This window comes from Mesoplodon bidens (genome assembly GCF_964165515.1).
Source record: "Mesoplodon bidens genome assembly, chromosome: 16".
Classification (NCBI taxonomy): Eukaryota; Metazoa; Chordata; class Mammalia; order Artiodactyla; family Ziphiidae; genus Mesoplodon; species Mesoplodon bidens.
This window is the reverse complement of record NC_138173.1, coordinates 34,596,823-34,614,797: the sequence shown is the minus strand read 5'-3', so window position 1 is coordinate 34,614,797 and position 17,975 is coordinate 34,596,823. Positions and strand designations below refer to the sequence as shown.

Below are 17,975 nucleotides of genomic sequence, written 5' to 3'. Positions count from 1 at the left end.
GCTCAACATATTTCCTGTCTTTACATTAATGTATAGCCACGCAAATTAGCCCTGCTTTAATGAGAGACAGGATTAGCTGTGGCTTACTTTAGACAATAATGTGAGCCTCTGCAGGTTACCCACAGCAACTGCAAGCATTGCAGGGCAGAATGCTAAATGTTGATTCATACTTACCAAGACTAAGTCAATAGGAAGAACAATTTTAATTTTCCTTTTAAACCGTTCATTCAGCTCTTTAACAAGAACAAGCACCACGATGCTCAGCAAGGATAAGAGCAGTGCTTCCAGTTGCACAGACTTGATGTTTTCAAAGACATATGCATAGATCTACAGTAATGAGGAAAAATACAAACAAAATTCAGGATCACCCACAATATATCAAAACTAAAATCTGGCCCCCAAATGAACTCAGTGATGTTTTGCAAAAAATAGCTGAAGGGGTGGGAAGTGGAAAGGTGGGGCGTAGAAGGGTAGTCAGTGCTGATATAGAGCAAGCTATAATTCATTTGCATGTAGAAAATTGCTTTGCCCTTGATTCTTCCACCAAACTCAGCGTTTGTTCCTTCCTACATAAGGACACTACTACACTTCCAGCTCCTCCCCAGACACTTATGGGTGGAGATGCTAAAACTCATTAGCTACATGCAGATTAATCATTAAGAGCAAGTGAGGGGACTATAGGATCCCTTGAACCCCACCACTCTTCTTCAAACCTCAGAATCAAAATACACACATACTTTAAATATCAATGGATACATCTGGAAGCTAATAGCTCTGTGTAAGGAGATATTTGTGTTAATCTGTATCTTCCAAATTTTCTCTTACAAAGATATATGACTTGTATAATTTTAAAGGTTTCACATAGGCCTTAAATGCTTATCTTCAAAATGTCTCAACTCCTCCTTTTCTTCGAATATGTTAAATCTGATTTTTATAAACTCATTTCTATTCATCCACAGCTGATTTATTAAGTCTAGTTTCAAGTGATAGAAACTAGTTTTTATTTTAGCATACAGACAATTCTTACAGTAGCCCAACTTGGTGGTGTTCTTTGCCCTCTCTTTTTGATATCTCAAACATAATTTGACCACAACTAAAAATATTGGATTAAAATACTATATAGACAACATATCAAAAGAATTTATATAGACTATGTTCCTAAGCGTCTCCTAAAATTCTGCTCAGTAGGTTTCCTCATTGAACCCATCTGATCCAGGGATCAGGAACATACCTGGAGTAAATGAGGTACATCAGGTTATCTAACATGGATTCTATATATTGAATATTATCATTAACACTGTAACTCTTTCAAACTAACAAAGAAAATATACTCAGTTAACATGGAGCCTTGTTGGGTGAAAGGGATTGGGGTAATGTAGAATCCAGAATCTCCTTTGTCCACACAGTTAGAAAAAATTGGTTGTGTAATCAAATACATTAAGGAATAATTAGGGGTCAGATAGCTTTACTTGTTACCCTTTTCACAGCATTCTAGTATTCCACACTACTTGGAAAGAAAATCAGGTACTACAATATTATGGTTATCTGAGATGCAGACAATAATTTTCCTCTCTGCCTAAGCTGTGGATAATAACTCTTCACAGAACTCCTATAGCAAGTGAAGAAGCAGGTTCCATTTCTCATAGTTACCCCTTACTCAAAGCCCAGGACAAAAATCCAAAATGCTACTCAAAGAAATATATTCTATAGTGGATGGAGTCAGAGGGATGTCAAGAAAATTTGGTCCAAATACACAGCTTTCTGATGATTTATTATGATCCAAAGATAAAATTGAGACTATCATTCAGATGATTTGCCAAGAATAAAACAAACATCCAAACATTTAAAAATATTTAGAGGATTATTCCTTCTGTTTTATCCATGGTATTAAAAGTATGCCATGAGAGTGCCTGTATAAGAAATCAGAGAAATGTGAAAAACTCGCAAGCCATACCAAATTTGCTGTAATGTGCATTTCTAGAACATGTGTTTGCAGTAATAAAAATAGCCACCCCAGAATGAAAGGAATGAGAAACTCTCCCCCAGGGTTTTTATTGTCTGTCTGAACTAAACTACAATTTGTAGAGCAAATTACATTGCACAAGATGCTCCAGAAGAAGATGGGGGTGGGCAGAGGCTTGTTACAACCAGCACGAAGAACACAATAGAAAAATAGGCTGATGAGGAGTTATACTAATGACTATCATGTGGACCCACATGGAGAAATCACAGCTAAAGATGGCTTGTAGGAGATGGGTGGCATTTGGAGATAGAAATAGGGACAGGGACAGGCATGTGCACACACACACACATGCATATATTTACACATGCTCATTTAATATAGGTCTAGGCCTCCTAAAGATACATTGACATTTCTCATTTCTAATATAAATCGAGTCATTTGGATATGTTATCACACACTACACTTCAGTAGATAAAAATTCCTATTGAAGATCATCATTCATTTCCCAGACCACAGAGAAACAATGATAGCTTATATGTGTATAGATAAATAAGTAAACTATTTAATCAGAACTGACCAATCTGTTTTATAAAATAGGAGTTTAGTTCAGTTTGAGACTATAATATTAGTAATTCTTTAAACTGGTCATTTAATATAACTTGACATAAATTGAAAAGTATCAATATATATAAACAAATGCATTTTGAGATATTTCAAAGAATGAAAATAGACTATCCAACATATACATATATTATTTTTTATAATTTTCTTTAGAGAGGAGACTTTTCTGAAGCACTTAATGTACATTTACACACACAAACACATTCATACACACCATTACTTATATAATATGTTTTTATCTGACTTGGACATTCTTAATACATTTTTCATTTCACTGATGGATTCTCAACTCCTAGAATAGTGTCTGGCAGATAGCAGGCACTCAATAAATACTGTTGAAAGAATAAAAGATTTGGTCTAACATAGTAATAGTAAACAATAAATCTGTAAATAGGAATAGATGTTACTTTGAATAAGCAGAATGATGGAAGAACTCACATTCCTCTTTTCTCACTATCAATACTTAGCTATATCATATGAAGGGGATTTGTAGTTATCATTTATTTATTCACTCAACATATATTTTTGATGTTCATTCTGTCTATATTTTTTAATTTTTATTTTATATTAGAGTATAGTTGATTAACAATGTTGTTAGTTTCAGATGTACAGCAAACTGATTCAGTTATACATATGCACGTATCTATTCTTTTTAATATTCATTTCCCATTTAGGTTATTACAGAATATTAAGCAGCATTCCCTATGCTATATGGTAGGTCCCTGTTGGTTATAAATTTTAAATATAACAGTGTGTATAAGTCAATCCCAACCTCCCAATCTATGCCTCCCCCTCTACCTTCCCAACTGATAACCATGAGTTCATTCTCTAATCTGTATGTTTCTGTTTTGTAAATAAGTTCATTTGAATCATTTTTTTAAGATTCCACATGTAAGTGGTATCATATGATACTTATGTTTCTCTATGAGACTTACTTCACTTAGTATGATAATCTCCAGGTACATCCATGTTGAGGCAAATGGCAATATTTTATTCTTTTTAATGGCTGAGTCATATTCCATTGTATATGTGTACCACATCTTCTTTATCTTTTCATCTATATATGGACACTTAGGTGGCTTGCATGTCTTGGCTATAGTAAACAACACTGCAATGAATATTGGGGCACATGTATCTTTGCAAACTATGGTTTTCTCTGGATACATGCCCAGGAGTGGGATTTCTGGCTTATATGGTAACTGTATTTTTAGTTTTTTTAGTTTTTTTTTAACATCTTTATTGGAGTATAATTGCTTTATCATGGTGTGTTAGTTTCTGCTTTATAACAAAGTGAATCAGTTATACATATACATATGTTCCCATAACTCTTCCCTCCTGCGTCTCCCTCTCTCTCACCCTCCCTATCCCACTCCTCTAGGTGATCACAAAGCACCGAGCTGATCTCCCTGTGCCATGCAGCTGCTTCTCACTAGCTATCTATTTTACATTTGGTAGTGTATATATATCCATGCCACTCTCTCACTTTGTCACAGCTTACCCTTCCCCCTCCCCATATCCTCAAGTCCATTCTCTACTAGGTCTGTGTCTTTATTCCCGTCTTACCCCTAGGTTCTTTATGACCTTTTTTTCCCCCTTATATTCCATATATATGTGTTAGCATACAGTATTTGTTTTTCTCTTTCTGACTTACTTCACTCTGTATGGCAGACTCTAGGTCCATCCACCTCACTACAAATAACTCAATTTCATTTCTTTTTATGGATGAGTAATATTCCATTGTATATATGTGCCACATCTTCTTTATCCATTCATCCAATGATGGACACTTAGGTTGCTTCCATCTCCTAGCTATTGTAATAGAGCTGAAATGAACATTTTGGTACATGACTCTTTTTTTTTTTTTTTTTTTTTGCCATACGCGGGCCTTTCACTGTTGTGACCTCTCCCGTTGCGGGGCATAGGTTCCGGACCCGCAGGCTCAGCAGCCATGGCTCACGGGCCTAGCCGCTCTGCAGCATGTGAGATCTTCCTGGATTGGGGCATGAACCCATGTCCCCTGCATCGGCAGGTGGACTCTCAACCACTGCGCCACCAGGGAAGCCCTGGTACATGACTCTTTTTAAATTATGGTTTTCTCAGGGTATATGCCCAGGAGTGGGATTGCTGGGTCGTATGGTAGTTCTATTTGTAGTTTTTTAAGGACCCTCCATACTGTTCTCCATAGTGGCTGTATCAATTTACACTCCCACCAACAGTGTGGGAGGGTACTTTTTTTCCCACACCCTCTCCATCATTTTTTGTTTGTAGATTTTTTGATGGTGACAATTCTGACTGGTGAGAAGGGATACCACATTGTAGTTTTGATTTGCATTTCTCTAATAATTAGTGATGTTGAGCAAGTTTTCATGTGCTTTTTAGCCATCTGTATATGTCCTTTGGAGAAATGTCTGCTTAGATCTGCCCATTTTTTGATTGGGCTTTTTGTTTTTTTGATATTGAGCTGCATGAGCTCTTTGTATATTTTGGGGATTAATCCCTTGTCGCTCTCATTGTTTACAAATATTTTCTCCCATCTGTAGGTTGTCTTTTCATTTTTTTAATGGTTTCCTTTGCTGTGCAAAAGTTTTTGAGTTTAATTAGATTCCATTTGTTTATTTTTGTTTTTATTTCCATTACTCTAGGAGACAGATCCAAAAGATATTGCAGCGATTTATCTCAAAGAATGTTCTGCCTATGTTTTCCTCTAAGAGTTTTATAATATACGGTCTTACATTTAGGTCTTTAATCCATTTTGGATATTTTTATGTATGCTGTTAAAGAATATTCTAATTGCATTTTTTTACATGCAGCTATCCAGTTTTCCAAACACCACTTATTGAAAAGACTGTGTTTCCTCCATTGTAGGGTCTTGCCTCATTTGTTGTAGATTAATTGACCATAGGTGCATTCGTATATCTCTGGGCTTTCTATCCTGTTCCATTGATCTATATTTCTGTTTTTGTGCCACTACCATACTATTTTGATGATGTAGCTTTGTAGTGGAGTCTGAAGTCAGGGAACCTGACTCCAACAGCTCCAGTTTTTTTTCTCAAGATTGCTTTGGCTATTCATGGCCTTTATGTTTCCATACAAATAGTAAAGTTTTTTTTTCTAGTACTGTGAAAAATGCCATTGGTAATTTTATAGGAATTGCATTGAATCTGTAGATAGCCTTGAGTAGTATAGTCATTTTGACAATATTGATTCTTCTAATCAAAGAACATGGTATATCTCTCCATCTGTTTGTGTCATCTTTGATTTCCTTCATAAGCATCTTAAAGTTTTGGAGTACAGGTCTTTTGCCTCCTTAGGTAGGTTTATTTCTAGGTATCTTATTCTTTTTGATATGATGGTAAATTGGATCATTTCTTTAATTTTTCTTTCTGATCTTTCATTGCCAGTGTATAGAAATACAACAAATTTATGTGTATTAATTTTGTATCCTGCAAATTTACTTTACTCATTGATGAGCTCTAGGAGATTTCTGGTAGCATTTTTAGGATTTTCTATGTATAGTATCATGTCATCTACAAACAGTGACAGTTTTACTTCTTCTTTTGCAAATTGGATTCCTTTTATTTCTTTTGCTTCGCTGATTGCCATGGCTAGGACTTCCAAAACTATGTTGAATAAAGGCAAGAGTGAACATCCTTGTCTTGTTCCTGATCTTAGAGGAAATGCTTTTAGCTTTTCACCATTGAGTATGATGTTAGCTGTGGGTTGGTCATATACGGTCTTTATTATTTTGAGGTATGTTTCCCCTATGCCCACTTTTTGGAGAGCTTTTATCATAAATCGCTGTTGAATTTTGTCAAAAGCTTTTTCTGCATCTACTGAGATGATCATATAGTGTTTATTCTTCACCGTGTTGATGTGGTGTATCACATTGATTGATTTGTGTGTAGTGAAGAATCCTTGCATCCCTGGGATAAATCACACTTGATCTTGGTGTATGATCCTTTTAATGTATTGTTGGATTCAGACTGCTAGTATTTTGTTGAGGATTTTTCTGTCTATGTTCATCAGTGCTATTGACGTGTAATTTTCTTTTCTTGTGGTATCTTTGCCTGGTTTTGGTGTCAGGGTTATGTTGGTATCATAGAATGAGTTTTGAAGTGTTCCAAACACTGAAATTTTTTGGAATAGTTTCAGAATGATAGGTGTTAACTCTTATCTAAATGCTTGATAGAATTTTCCTGTAAAGCCATCTGGTCCTGGACTTTTGTTTTTTGGAGTTTTTTTTATCACAGTTTCAATATCAGTACTTGTGATTGGTCTGTTCATATTTTCTATTTCTTCCTGGTTCAGTATTGGAAGGTTGTATCTTTCTAAGAATTTGTCCATTTCTTCTACGTTGTCTCCACTTTATTGGAATATAGTTGCTTGTAGTAGTCTGTAATGATCCTTTGTATTTCTGTGGTATCCATTACAACTTCTTTTTCATTTATAATTTTATTGATTTGAGCCCTCTCCCTTTTTACTTGATGAGTGTGGTTAAGGTTTATCATTTTTGTTTATCTTTTCAAATAACCTGCTTATAGTTTCATTGATCTTTTCTATTGTTTTGTTCATCTCTATTTCATTAATTTCTGCTCTCATCTTTATGATTTCTTTCCTCCTACTACCTCTGGGTTTTGTTTGTTCCTCTTTCTCTAGTTGCTTTAGGTGTAAGGTTAGGTTGTTTATTTCAGATTTTTGTTTCCTGAGGTAAGACTGTATTGCTGTAAACTTCCCTCTTAGAACAGCTTTTGTGAAGATGGTGGTGGGGCAGGACACAGAGTTCATGTCTCCCCACAACTAGGACACCTGTCAGACCCTGTCGGGGGACCTTGATGCCCAAAGGGATGGGAGGAACCCCCGAGTGACCAAATAGGATGTGGGGGGAGTGAGGGGGTAGGAGAAGTGGAGGCTGGACAGGACTGGTGCCCCTGAGGGGTGGCTGGGAGAGGAGGGTTTCCCACGCCTGGAGGGACCCTCAAGGGTCTCGGCGGATCACAGGGGAGCATGCCTAGCTTTACCCTGCCCAACTGCACCCCAGGAAGCCTGCAGGGCTCCAGGCTGGGTCCTCCATTCTCTGGGGCCCCCTCTGGCCTCGTGGGTCCTAGGGGCTTGGAGTGAGGGAGAAGGGGGAAGAGAAGGAGAAGCAAACAAGGAGGGGTCCTCTGGGATTGGAGGATCAGGGGAGGTGTGGAGGGCATTTTCCCCACCCTCTTGATCCCCAGGAATGCTACTGGGCTCCTGGGTCTGGTCCTGCATCCTCTGGGGCCCCCTCCAGACTCATGGGTCCTAGGAGCCTGTGAGGGAGGGAGGTGGGGGGAAGAGTAGGAGAGGCAGATGGTGGGTGGGTGACCTTCTACAACAGGAAGATCAGGGGAGGTGCAGCAGGCCTTTCACCTGCCCACACAGCCCTGAGAATCCTGCCAGACTCCCAGACTGGGTAACCTGCCCTCTGAGGCCCCCTCCAGGCCACGTTGGTCCTAGGGGTGTAGGAGGGAGCTGGGGGAGAGGAAGAGAGGCAGACGGACAGGAGCCGTCTGGGATCTGAGGATCAAGGAAGGAATGAGGGCACTTCCCACACACAGTTGGGCCCTGGAAAGCCTGCTGAGTTTTCAGGCCTGGTCCTCTGTCCTTTGAGGCCACCCCCAGCTTCAGGGTTCCTAGGGATGTAGGAGGGAGGGAGGGAGGAAAAGGAAGAGAGGTGGATGGGGGAACCCTCTGGGGCCGGGGAATCAGGAGAAGCACTGCAGGCATTTCCCCCACCCACTCAGGCCCAGTGAGTCTGCTGGGGTCCTGGACCTGGTCCTCCACCCTCCAAGGCCAGAAGCACTTCTGGACGCCTCATGCTACACTGAGCTGAAGCCCAACTCCCTAGCCCCCTTAGCCGTGTGTGTCTTAAGCATAGGCTCCGCCCACTACCTAAACCCTGCCCCTTCCTAAGCCCTGGCCCACACAGTGAAAGGCTTTTCTGGCTTTTTTTTTCTCCTCTTTTTCATTATTGTTTTTCTGTTTTATCTTCCAGTTGTTGTTTCATCTGTATTTTTATTTTTTATCTTTCTAACATATCTGTTATTTTTCTAATCTTATTTTATTTTTTACTCTTTGCTATTTTCTGCTCCTTTTTTTTCATTTTTTCTCAACCCTGCATGGCTTGAGGGATCTTCAGACATGAGCCAGGTGTTGGGCCAGAGCTCCTGCAGTGAGAGCTCTGAGTCTGAACCATTAGACTAACAGAGAACTTCAGACCACAGGGAACATTCATCAGAGTGAGGTCTCCTGGAGGTACTCATCTTGGCACTGAGACCCAGCTCTACCCAACAGGCTACACACTCCAGTGCTGGACGCCTCAGGCCAAACAACCAATAAGACAGGGACACAATCCAACCAATCAATAAAAAAATGAGATGACAAAAAAATATGTCACAGATGAAGGAGCAAGGTAAAAACCTACAAGACCAAATAAATGAAGAGGAAATGGGCAAGCTACCTGAAAAAGAATTCAGAGTAATGATAGTAAACATGATCCAGAATCTCAGAAATAGAATGGAGGTATGGGTTAAGAAAATAAAAGAAATGTTTAACAAAGATTTAGAAGAACTAAAGAACAAACAAACAGAGGCAAACAACACAATAAATGAAAACTACACTAGAAGGAATCAATAACAGAATAACTGAGGGAGAAGAACAAATAAGTGAGCTGGAAGACAGAATGGTGGAAATAACTGCTGAGGAGCAGAATAAAGAAAAAAAGAATAAAAAGAATTGAAGACAATCTCAGAGACTTCTGGGACAACAGTAAACTAACAAATATTCGAATTATAGGGGTCCCAGAAGAAGAAGAGAAAAAGAAAGGGTATGAGAAAATTTTTGAAGGGAAAATAGTGGAAAACTTCCTTAACATGGGAAAGGAAATAATCAAGGCCAGGAAGTGCAGTGAGTCCCATACAGGAAAAACCCCAGGAGAAACACACCAAAACACATATTAATATCAAACTAACAAAAATTAAATTCAAAGAAAAATATTAAAAGCAGCAAGGGAAAAGCAAAAAAAAAAAATAAGATACAAAGGAATCCCCATAAGGTTATCAGCTGAGTTTTCAGCAGAAACTCTGCAGTTCAGAAGGGAGTGGCAGGGTACACTTAAAGTGATGAAAGATAAAAAACTACAGTCAAGATTACTCTGTCCAGCAAGGATCTCATTGTGATTTGATGGAGAAATCAAAAGCTTTACAGACAAGGAAAAGCTAAGAGAATTCAGCACCACCAAACCAGTTTTCTTCTTTTTTTTTTTTTTTTTTTTTCAGTACGCGGGCCCCTCACTCTTGTGGTCTCTCCCATTGTGGAGCACAGGCTCCGGACGCACAGGCTCAGTGGCCACACCTCACGGGCCCAGCCGCTCCGCATCATGTGGGATCCTCCCGGACTGGGGCACGAACCCGCATCCCTTGCATTGGCAGGCAGACTCTCAACCACTGTGCCACCAGGAAAGCCCCAAACCAGTTATATAACAAATGCTAAAGGAACTTCTCTAGGCAGGAAACACTAGAGAAGAAAAAAACACCAAAAAACGGACCTAAAACAATTAAGAAAATGGTAATAGGAACATACATATTGATAATAACCTTGAATGAAAATGGATTAAATGTTTCAACAAAAAGACACAGACTGGCTGAATGGATAGCAAAACAAGATCCATATTTATGCTGCTTATAAGGGACCCATTTCAGACCTAGGGACACATACAGACTGAAAATGTGGGGATGGAAAAGGATATTCCATGCAAATGGAAATCAAAAGAAAGCTGGAGTAGCAATATTCATATCAGACAAAATAGACACTAAAATACTGTTACAAGAGACAAGGAAGGACACTACATAATGATCAAGGGGTCAATCCGAGAAGAAGTTATAACAAATATAAATATTTATGCACCAAACATAGGAGCACCTCAGTACATAAGGCAAATTCTAACAGCCATAAGAAGGGAAATTGACAGTAACACAATAATAGTAGGGGACTTTAACACCCTACTTACACCAATGGACAGATCACCAACACAGACATAAATGAGGAAACACAAGCTTTATATGACACAATAGAACAGATAGATTTAATTGATATTTATAGGACATTCCACCTGAAAGTGGAAGAATACACTTTCTTCTCAAGACCACATGGAACATTCTCCAGGATAGATCACACCTTGGGTCACAAATCAAGCCTCAGGAAATTTAAGAAAATGGAAATTGTATCAAGCATCTTTTCTGACCACATACTGTGAGACTGGCAATCAATTACCAGAAAAAAAAAAAACTGTAAAAAACACGAATACATGGAGGCTGAAGAGTGCACTACTAAATAACCAAGAGATCACTGAAGAAATTGAAGAAAAATTTTTAAAAAAATACATGGAAACAAATGAAAATAAAAACAAGACAACCCAAAACCTATGCAATGCAACGAAAGCAGTTCTAAGACAGAAGTTTATATCAATTCAATCTCACCTCAAGAAACAAGAAAAATCTCAAATAAACAGTTTAACCTTACACCTAAAGCAAGTAGAGAAAGAAGAAGAAAGAAAACCCAAAATCAGTAGAAGGAAAGAAATCATAAAGATCAGAACAGAAATAAATGAAATAGAAATGAAGAAAACAATAGCATAGATAAATAAAATTAAAAGTGGGTTTTTTGAGAAGATAAACAAAATTGATAAACCTTCAGCCACATTCATCAAGAAAAAAAAAAACGGAGAGGACTCAAATCAATAAAATTAGAAATGGAAAAGGAAAAATTACAACAGACAACACATAGAAATAGAAAGGATCATAAGAAACTACTACAAACAACTATATGCAAATAAAATGGACAACCTGGAAGAAATGGACAAATTCTTAGAAAGGTACAATTTTCCAAGACTGAAATGGGAAGAATTAGAAAATAAAAACAGACCTATTACAAGTATTGAAATTGAAACTGTGACTAAAAATCTTCCAACAAACAAAAGTCCAGGACCACATGGCTTCAGATGTGAATTCTATCAAACATTTAGAGAAGAGGTAACACCTATCCTCCTCAAACTCTTCCAAAAGAATTGCAGAGGGAGGAACACTTCAAAGTTGTTTCTACGAAGCTACCATCATGCTGATAGCAAAAGCAGGCAAAGATATAACAAAAAAAGAATATTATAGACTAGTAACACTGATGAACATAGATGCAAAAATCTTGAACAAAATACGAGCAAACAGAATCCAACAACACAGTAAAAGGATCATAGACCATGATGGAGTGGGGTTTATCCCAGGAATGCAAGGATTCTTCAATATACACAAATCAATCAATGTGATACATCATATTAAGAAAATGAAGAATAAAAACCATATGATCATCTCAATAGATGCAGACAAACTTTCAACAAAATTCAACCCCATTTATGATGAAAACTCTCCAGAAAATGGACATAGAGGGAACCTACCTCAACATAATAAAGGCCATATATGACAAACCCACAGCAAGTACCATTCTCAATGGTGAAAAACTGAAAGTATTTCCTCTAAGATCAGGAACAAGTCAAGGGTGTCCACTCTCACCACTATTATTCAACATAGTTTTGGAAGTCCTAGCCATGGCAATCAGAGAAGAAAAAGAAATAAAGGAATACAAGTTGGAAAAGAAGTAAAACTGTCACTGTTTGCAGATGACAGGGTACTATACATAGATAATCTTAAAGATGCCACAAGAAAACTACTAGAGCTAATTAACGAATTTGGCAAGGTTGCAGGATACAAAATTAATGCACAGAAATTTCTCACATTCCTATACACTAATAATGAAAAATCAGAAAGATAAATTAAGAAACAATCATATTTACCATTGCAACAAAAAGAATAAAAAAACCTAGGAATAAACCTACATAAGGAGGCAAAAGACCTGTATGCAGCAAACTATAAGACACTGATGAAAGAAATCAAAATGACACCAACAGGTGGAGAAATATATCATGTTCTTGGTTTGGAAGAATCAATATTGTGAAAATGACTATACTACCCAAAGCAATCTACAGATTCAGTGAAATCCCTATCAAACTACCAATAGCATTCTTCACAGAAGTAGAACAAAAAATTTCACAATTTGTATAGAAACACAAAAGACCCCAAATAGCCAAAGCAATCTTGAGGGAAAAAAACAAACAAAAAAACAGAGCTGGAGGAATCAGGCTCCCCCACTTCAAACTATACTACAAAGCTATAGTAATCAAGACAGTATAGTACTGGCACAAAAACAGAAATATAGATCAATGCAACAGGATAGAAAGCCCAGAGATAATCCCACACACTAATGGTCACCTAATTTATGACAAAGGAGGCAAGAACATACAATGGAGAAAAGACATCTTCTTCAGTAAGTGGTCCTGGGAAAACTGGACAGCTACGTGTAAAAGAATGATATTAGAACACTACCTAACACCATACACAAAAATAAACTCCAAATGGATTAAAGACCTAAATGTAAGACCGGATACTTAAAACTCTTAGAGGAAAACATAGTAAAAACACTCTGACATAAACCACAGCAAGATCTTTTTTGACCCACTTCCTATAGTAATGAAAATAAAAATAAACAAATGGGACCTAATGAACCTTGAAAGCTTTTGCTCAGCAAAGGAAACCATAAACAAGCTGAAAAGACACCCCTCAGAATGGGAGAAAATATTTGCAAATGAAGCAACAGACAAAGGATTAATCTCAAAAATATAGAAACAGCTCATGGAGCTCAATACCAAAAAAAACAAACAACCCAATCAAAAAATGGGCAGAAGACCTAAATAGACATTTCACCAAAGAAGACATACATATGGCCAAGAGGCAAATGAAAAGATGCTCAACATCACTAATTATTACAGACATGCAAATCAAAACTGCAATGAAGTATCACCTAACACTGCTCAGAATGTCCATCATCAAAAAATCTACAAACAATAAAAACTGGAAAGGGTATGGAGAAAAGGGAACCCTTTTGCACTGTTGGTGGGAATGTAAGTTGATACAGCCACTATGAAGAACATTGTGGAGGTTCCTTAAAAAACTAAAAATAGAACTACCATATGACACAGCAATCCCATTACTGGGCATAGACCCTGAGAAAACCATAATCCAAAAAAATACATGTACCACAATGTTCATTGCAGCACTATTTACAATAGCCAGGACATGGAAACAAATTAAATGTCCAACAATAGATTAATGGATGAAGATGATGTGGTACATATATACAATGGAATATTACTCAGCCATAAAAAGGAATAAAAGTGGATCATTTGTAGAGATATGGATGGACCTAGAGTCTGTCACACAGAGTGAAGTAAGCCAGAAAATAAAAACAAATATTGTATATTAATGCATATAAGTGGAATATAGAAAAATGGTACAGATAAACTTATTTGTGGGGCAGGAATAGAGATGTAGACATAGAGAATGGACATGTGGACATTGGGGGTAAAGGGAGGGTGGGATGAACTGGGATATTAGGTTTGACATAAATACACTACCATGTGTAAAATAGATAGCTAGTGGGAACCTGCTGTATAGCACAGGGAGCTCAGTTCGGTGCTCTGTGATGACCTAGGTGCGTGGGATGGGGAGGTGGGAGGGAAGTCCAAGAGAGAGGGGATATAGGTATACATATAGCTGTTTCACTTCATTGTACAGCAGAAGCTAACACAATATCATTAAGCAATTTTACTCCAATAAAAAATTAAAATTAAAATTAATAAATAAATTAATTTAAAAAATAATTGCTTTTGCTGCATTCCTTAGGTTTGGGATCATTGTGTTTTCATTGTTATTTGTCTCTAGGTATTTTTTTTATTTCTTCTTTGATTTCTTCAGTGATCCATTGGTCGTTCAGTAGCATATTGTTTATCCTCCACGTTTGTGTTTTTCTATAGTTGTTGCCTTGTAGTTGGTTTCTAACTCATAGCATTGTTGTTAGAAAAGATGCTTGATATGATTTCAATTTTATTAAATTTACCATGGCTCGCTTTCTGGCTCAACATTTGATCAATCCTGAAGAATGTTCCATGTGCACTTGAGAAGAATGTGTATTCTGCTGCTTTTGGGTGGAACGTTCTATAAATATCAATAAAGTCCATCTGGTCTAATGTGTCATTTAAGGCCTGTGTTTCCTTATTGATTTTCTGTCTGGATGATCTGTCCATTGATGAGAGTGGGGTGTTAAAGTCCCCCACTATTATTGTGTTTCTGTTGATTTCTCCTTTTATGCCTATTTTATTTGCCTTATATATTGAGGTTCTCCTATGTAGGGTGCACATATACTTACAATTGTTATATCTTCTTCTTGGATTTATCCCTTGATCACTATGTAGTGCCCTTCTTTGTCTCTTGTAACAGTCTTTATTTTAAATTCTATTTTGTCTGATAAGAGTATTGCCACTCCAGCTTTCTTTTGATTTCCCTTATCATGGAATAACTTTTTCCATCCCCACACTTTCAGTCTCTATGTGTCCCTAGATCTGAACTGGGTCTCTTGTACACAGTATATATATGGGTCTTGTTTTTGTATCCATTCAGCCAGTCTATGTCTTGGTTGGAGCATTTAATCCATTTACATTTAAGAGAATTACCGATTTTGTATATTCTTTTTTTTTTTTTTTTTTTTTTTTTGCGGTATGCGGGCTCTCACTGTTGTGGCATCTCCCGTTGTGGAGCACAGGCTCTGGATGCGCAGACTTAGCGGCCATGGCTCACGGCCCCAGCCACTTCATGGCATGTGGGATCTTCCCAGACTGGGGCACAAACCTGTGTCCCCTGCATCAGCAGGCGGACTCAACCACTGCACCACCAGGGAAGCCCCGATTTTGTATATTCTTACTGCCATTTTCTTAATTATCTTGGATTTGTTCTTGTAGGTCTTTTTCTTCCCTTCCTCTTTTGTTCTATTGTGATTTGTTAACAATTTTAGTGCTGTGTTTGGGTTCCTTTTTCTTTTTTGTGTGTGTATCTCTTGTAGATTTTTGGTTTGCAGTTAACATGAGGTTTTGATACAGTAGTCTATAAATAAACAAGATTGTTTTAAATTGCTTGTCTTTTATTTTCAAATGCACTTCCAATATCCTGCATTTGTGTTCTTCTCGTTGCACAATTGCTGGTTTTGATATATTTGTGTGTGGATGATTTCCTACCTTTACTGTATGTTTGCCTTTACTGGTGTGCTTTTCCATTTGTATTTTTCTTTTTAATAGTTGTGGCCTTTTCTTTTCCACATAGAGAAGTTCCTTTAGCATTTGTTGCAAAGCTGGTCTGGTGGTGATGGATTCTCTTAGCTTTTTCTTTTCTGTAATACTTTTGATTCTCCATCGAATCTGAATGAGAGCCTTGCTGGGTAAAGTATTTTTTGTTGTAGGTTCGTCCCTTTCATCATTTTAAATATATCATGCCACTCCTTTCTGGACTGCAGAGTTTCTGCTGAGAAATCAGCTGATGACCTTATGGGAATTCCCTTGTTTGTTATGTTGCTTTTCCCCTTGATGCTTCTAACATTTTTTCTTTGTTTCTAAGTTTTGTCAGTTTGATTACTCTGTGTCTTGACATGTTCCTCCATGGGTTTTTCCTGCCTGGGACTTTCTGTGCTTCTTGGACTTGGGTGACTGTTTCCTTTCCTATGTTTGGGAAGTTTTCATCTATTATTTCTTCAATTATTTTCTCAGGTCTTTTCTCTCTCTCTTCTCCTTCTGGGACCCCTGCCGTGCAAATGTCAGTGACTTTACTGGTTTCCCAGAGGTCTCTTAGACTGTCCTTATTTCTTTTCATTCTTTTTTTCTTTATTCTCTTCCACAACAGTGATTTCCACCATTCTGTCTTCCAGATCACTTATCCATTCTTCTGCCTCAGTTATCCTGCTATTGATTCCTTCTAATGTATTTTTCATTTCAGTTATTGTATTGTTCATCTCTGTTTGTTTGCTCTTTATTTCTTCTAGCTCTTTGTTAAACATTTCTTATATTTTCTCAATCTGTGCCTCCATTCTTCTTCCGGGATCTTGGATAACTTTACTATCATTACTCTGAATTCTTTTTTGGGTAGATTGCCTATCTCCACTTCACTTAGTTGTTCTTCTGGGGTTTTATCTTATTCCTTCATCTGGAACATATTCCTCTGCTAGCTTATTTTGTCTAACTTTCTGTGATTGTGGTTTCCTTCCCACAGGCTGCAGGACTGTAGTTCTTCTTGCTTCTGCTGTCTGTCCCTTGGTGGGTGAGGCTGTCTAACAGACTTGTGCAGACTTCCTGATGGGAGGGACATGTTTCTGCCCACTGGTTTGTGGAACTGGGTCTTGTCCCTCTGGTGAGCAGGGCTGTGTCAAGGTATATGTTTAGCAGGAAGTTGTGGGCTCAAGAAGACTTTAAACACCCTGTCTGATGATGAGTGGGGCTGTGTTGCTGCCCTGTTGGTTGTTTGGCCTGGGGTGTCCCAACACTGGAGCCTACAGGCTGTTGGGAGGGGCCCCCTCTTGGTGGAAAAATGGCAGCCTCCAGGAGTGCTCATGCCAGTGAGTACTCCACAGAACTACCACTGCCAATGTATTTGTCCATTCAGTGAGTCACATCCACCCCCTGACTCCACAGGAGACCCTCCAATTCTACCAGCTAGGTCTGAACCTGGCTCTTATGAGGTCACTGCTGTTTTCACCATGTCCTGGTGTACATGAGACCTTGTATGTGCCTTCCAAGAGTGGAGTTTCTGTTTCCCCCAGTCCTGTGGAATTCCTCCAGTCAAACCCTACTGAACTTCAAAGCCAGATTCTCTGGGGGCTCGTCCTCCCATTGCTAGACCCCCAGGTTGGGGAGCCTGATATGGGGCTCAGAACTTTCACTCCTGTGGAAGAACTTTTGTGGTATAATTATTTTCCAGTTTGTGGGTCACCCACCCAATGTGTATGGGATTTGATTTTATCACAATTATGCCCCTCCAACTGTTTCATCGTGGTTTCTCCTTTTACTTTGGATGTAGGATATTCTTTGTGTTAGGTTCCAGCATTTTTTTGTTGATGGTTGTTCAGCAGTTAGTTGTGATTTTGATGTTTCTGTAAGGAGAGGTGAGCTAACATCCTAATACTGCACCATCTTTCTGAGGTAGCCCCTGGAAACCTGGATATCCCATCAGGACATGGCTACTGCTATTTTTTGGAGAAGCAATCTCACTCAACATGTTTATTAAGGTTCTACTTGTACAAGACATTGATCTAAATTTTAAATCTATTGTTACAGTAAATCTCAAGTAATCCATCTTTGATATATGTTATTTGATCTAAATAATCAGATGTTAAATCACTCTGTTTTTATAAGAATGAAGCCAAATCCAAAGCTAAAAAAACCTCA

At 38.1% G+C, this 17,975-nt stretch overlaps 1 protein-coding gene across 1 annotated transcript in view; it reads right to left on the bottom strand.

The window, feature by feature from the left end:
- Window positions 1-17,975, bottom strand: part of SLC26A7 (solute carrier family 26 member 7) — a 185,938-nt gene that overhangs the window by 69,958 nt on the left and 98,005 nt on the right. The window contains exon 5 of the mRNA XM_081258699.1: window positions 175-327. Coding sequence (XP_081114825.1) covers window positions 175-327 — 153 coding nt within the window. The remainder of the gene's footprint in view (window positions 1-174; window positions 328-17,975) is intronic.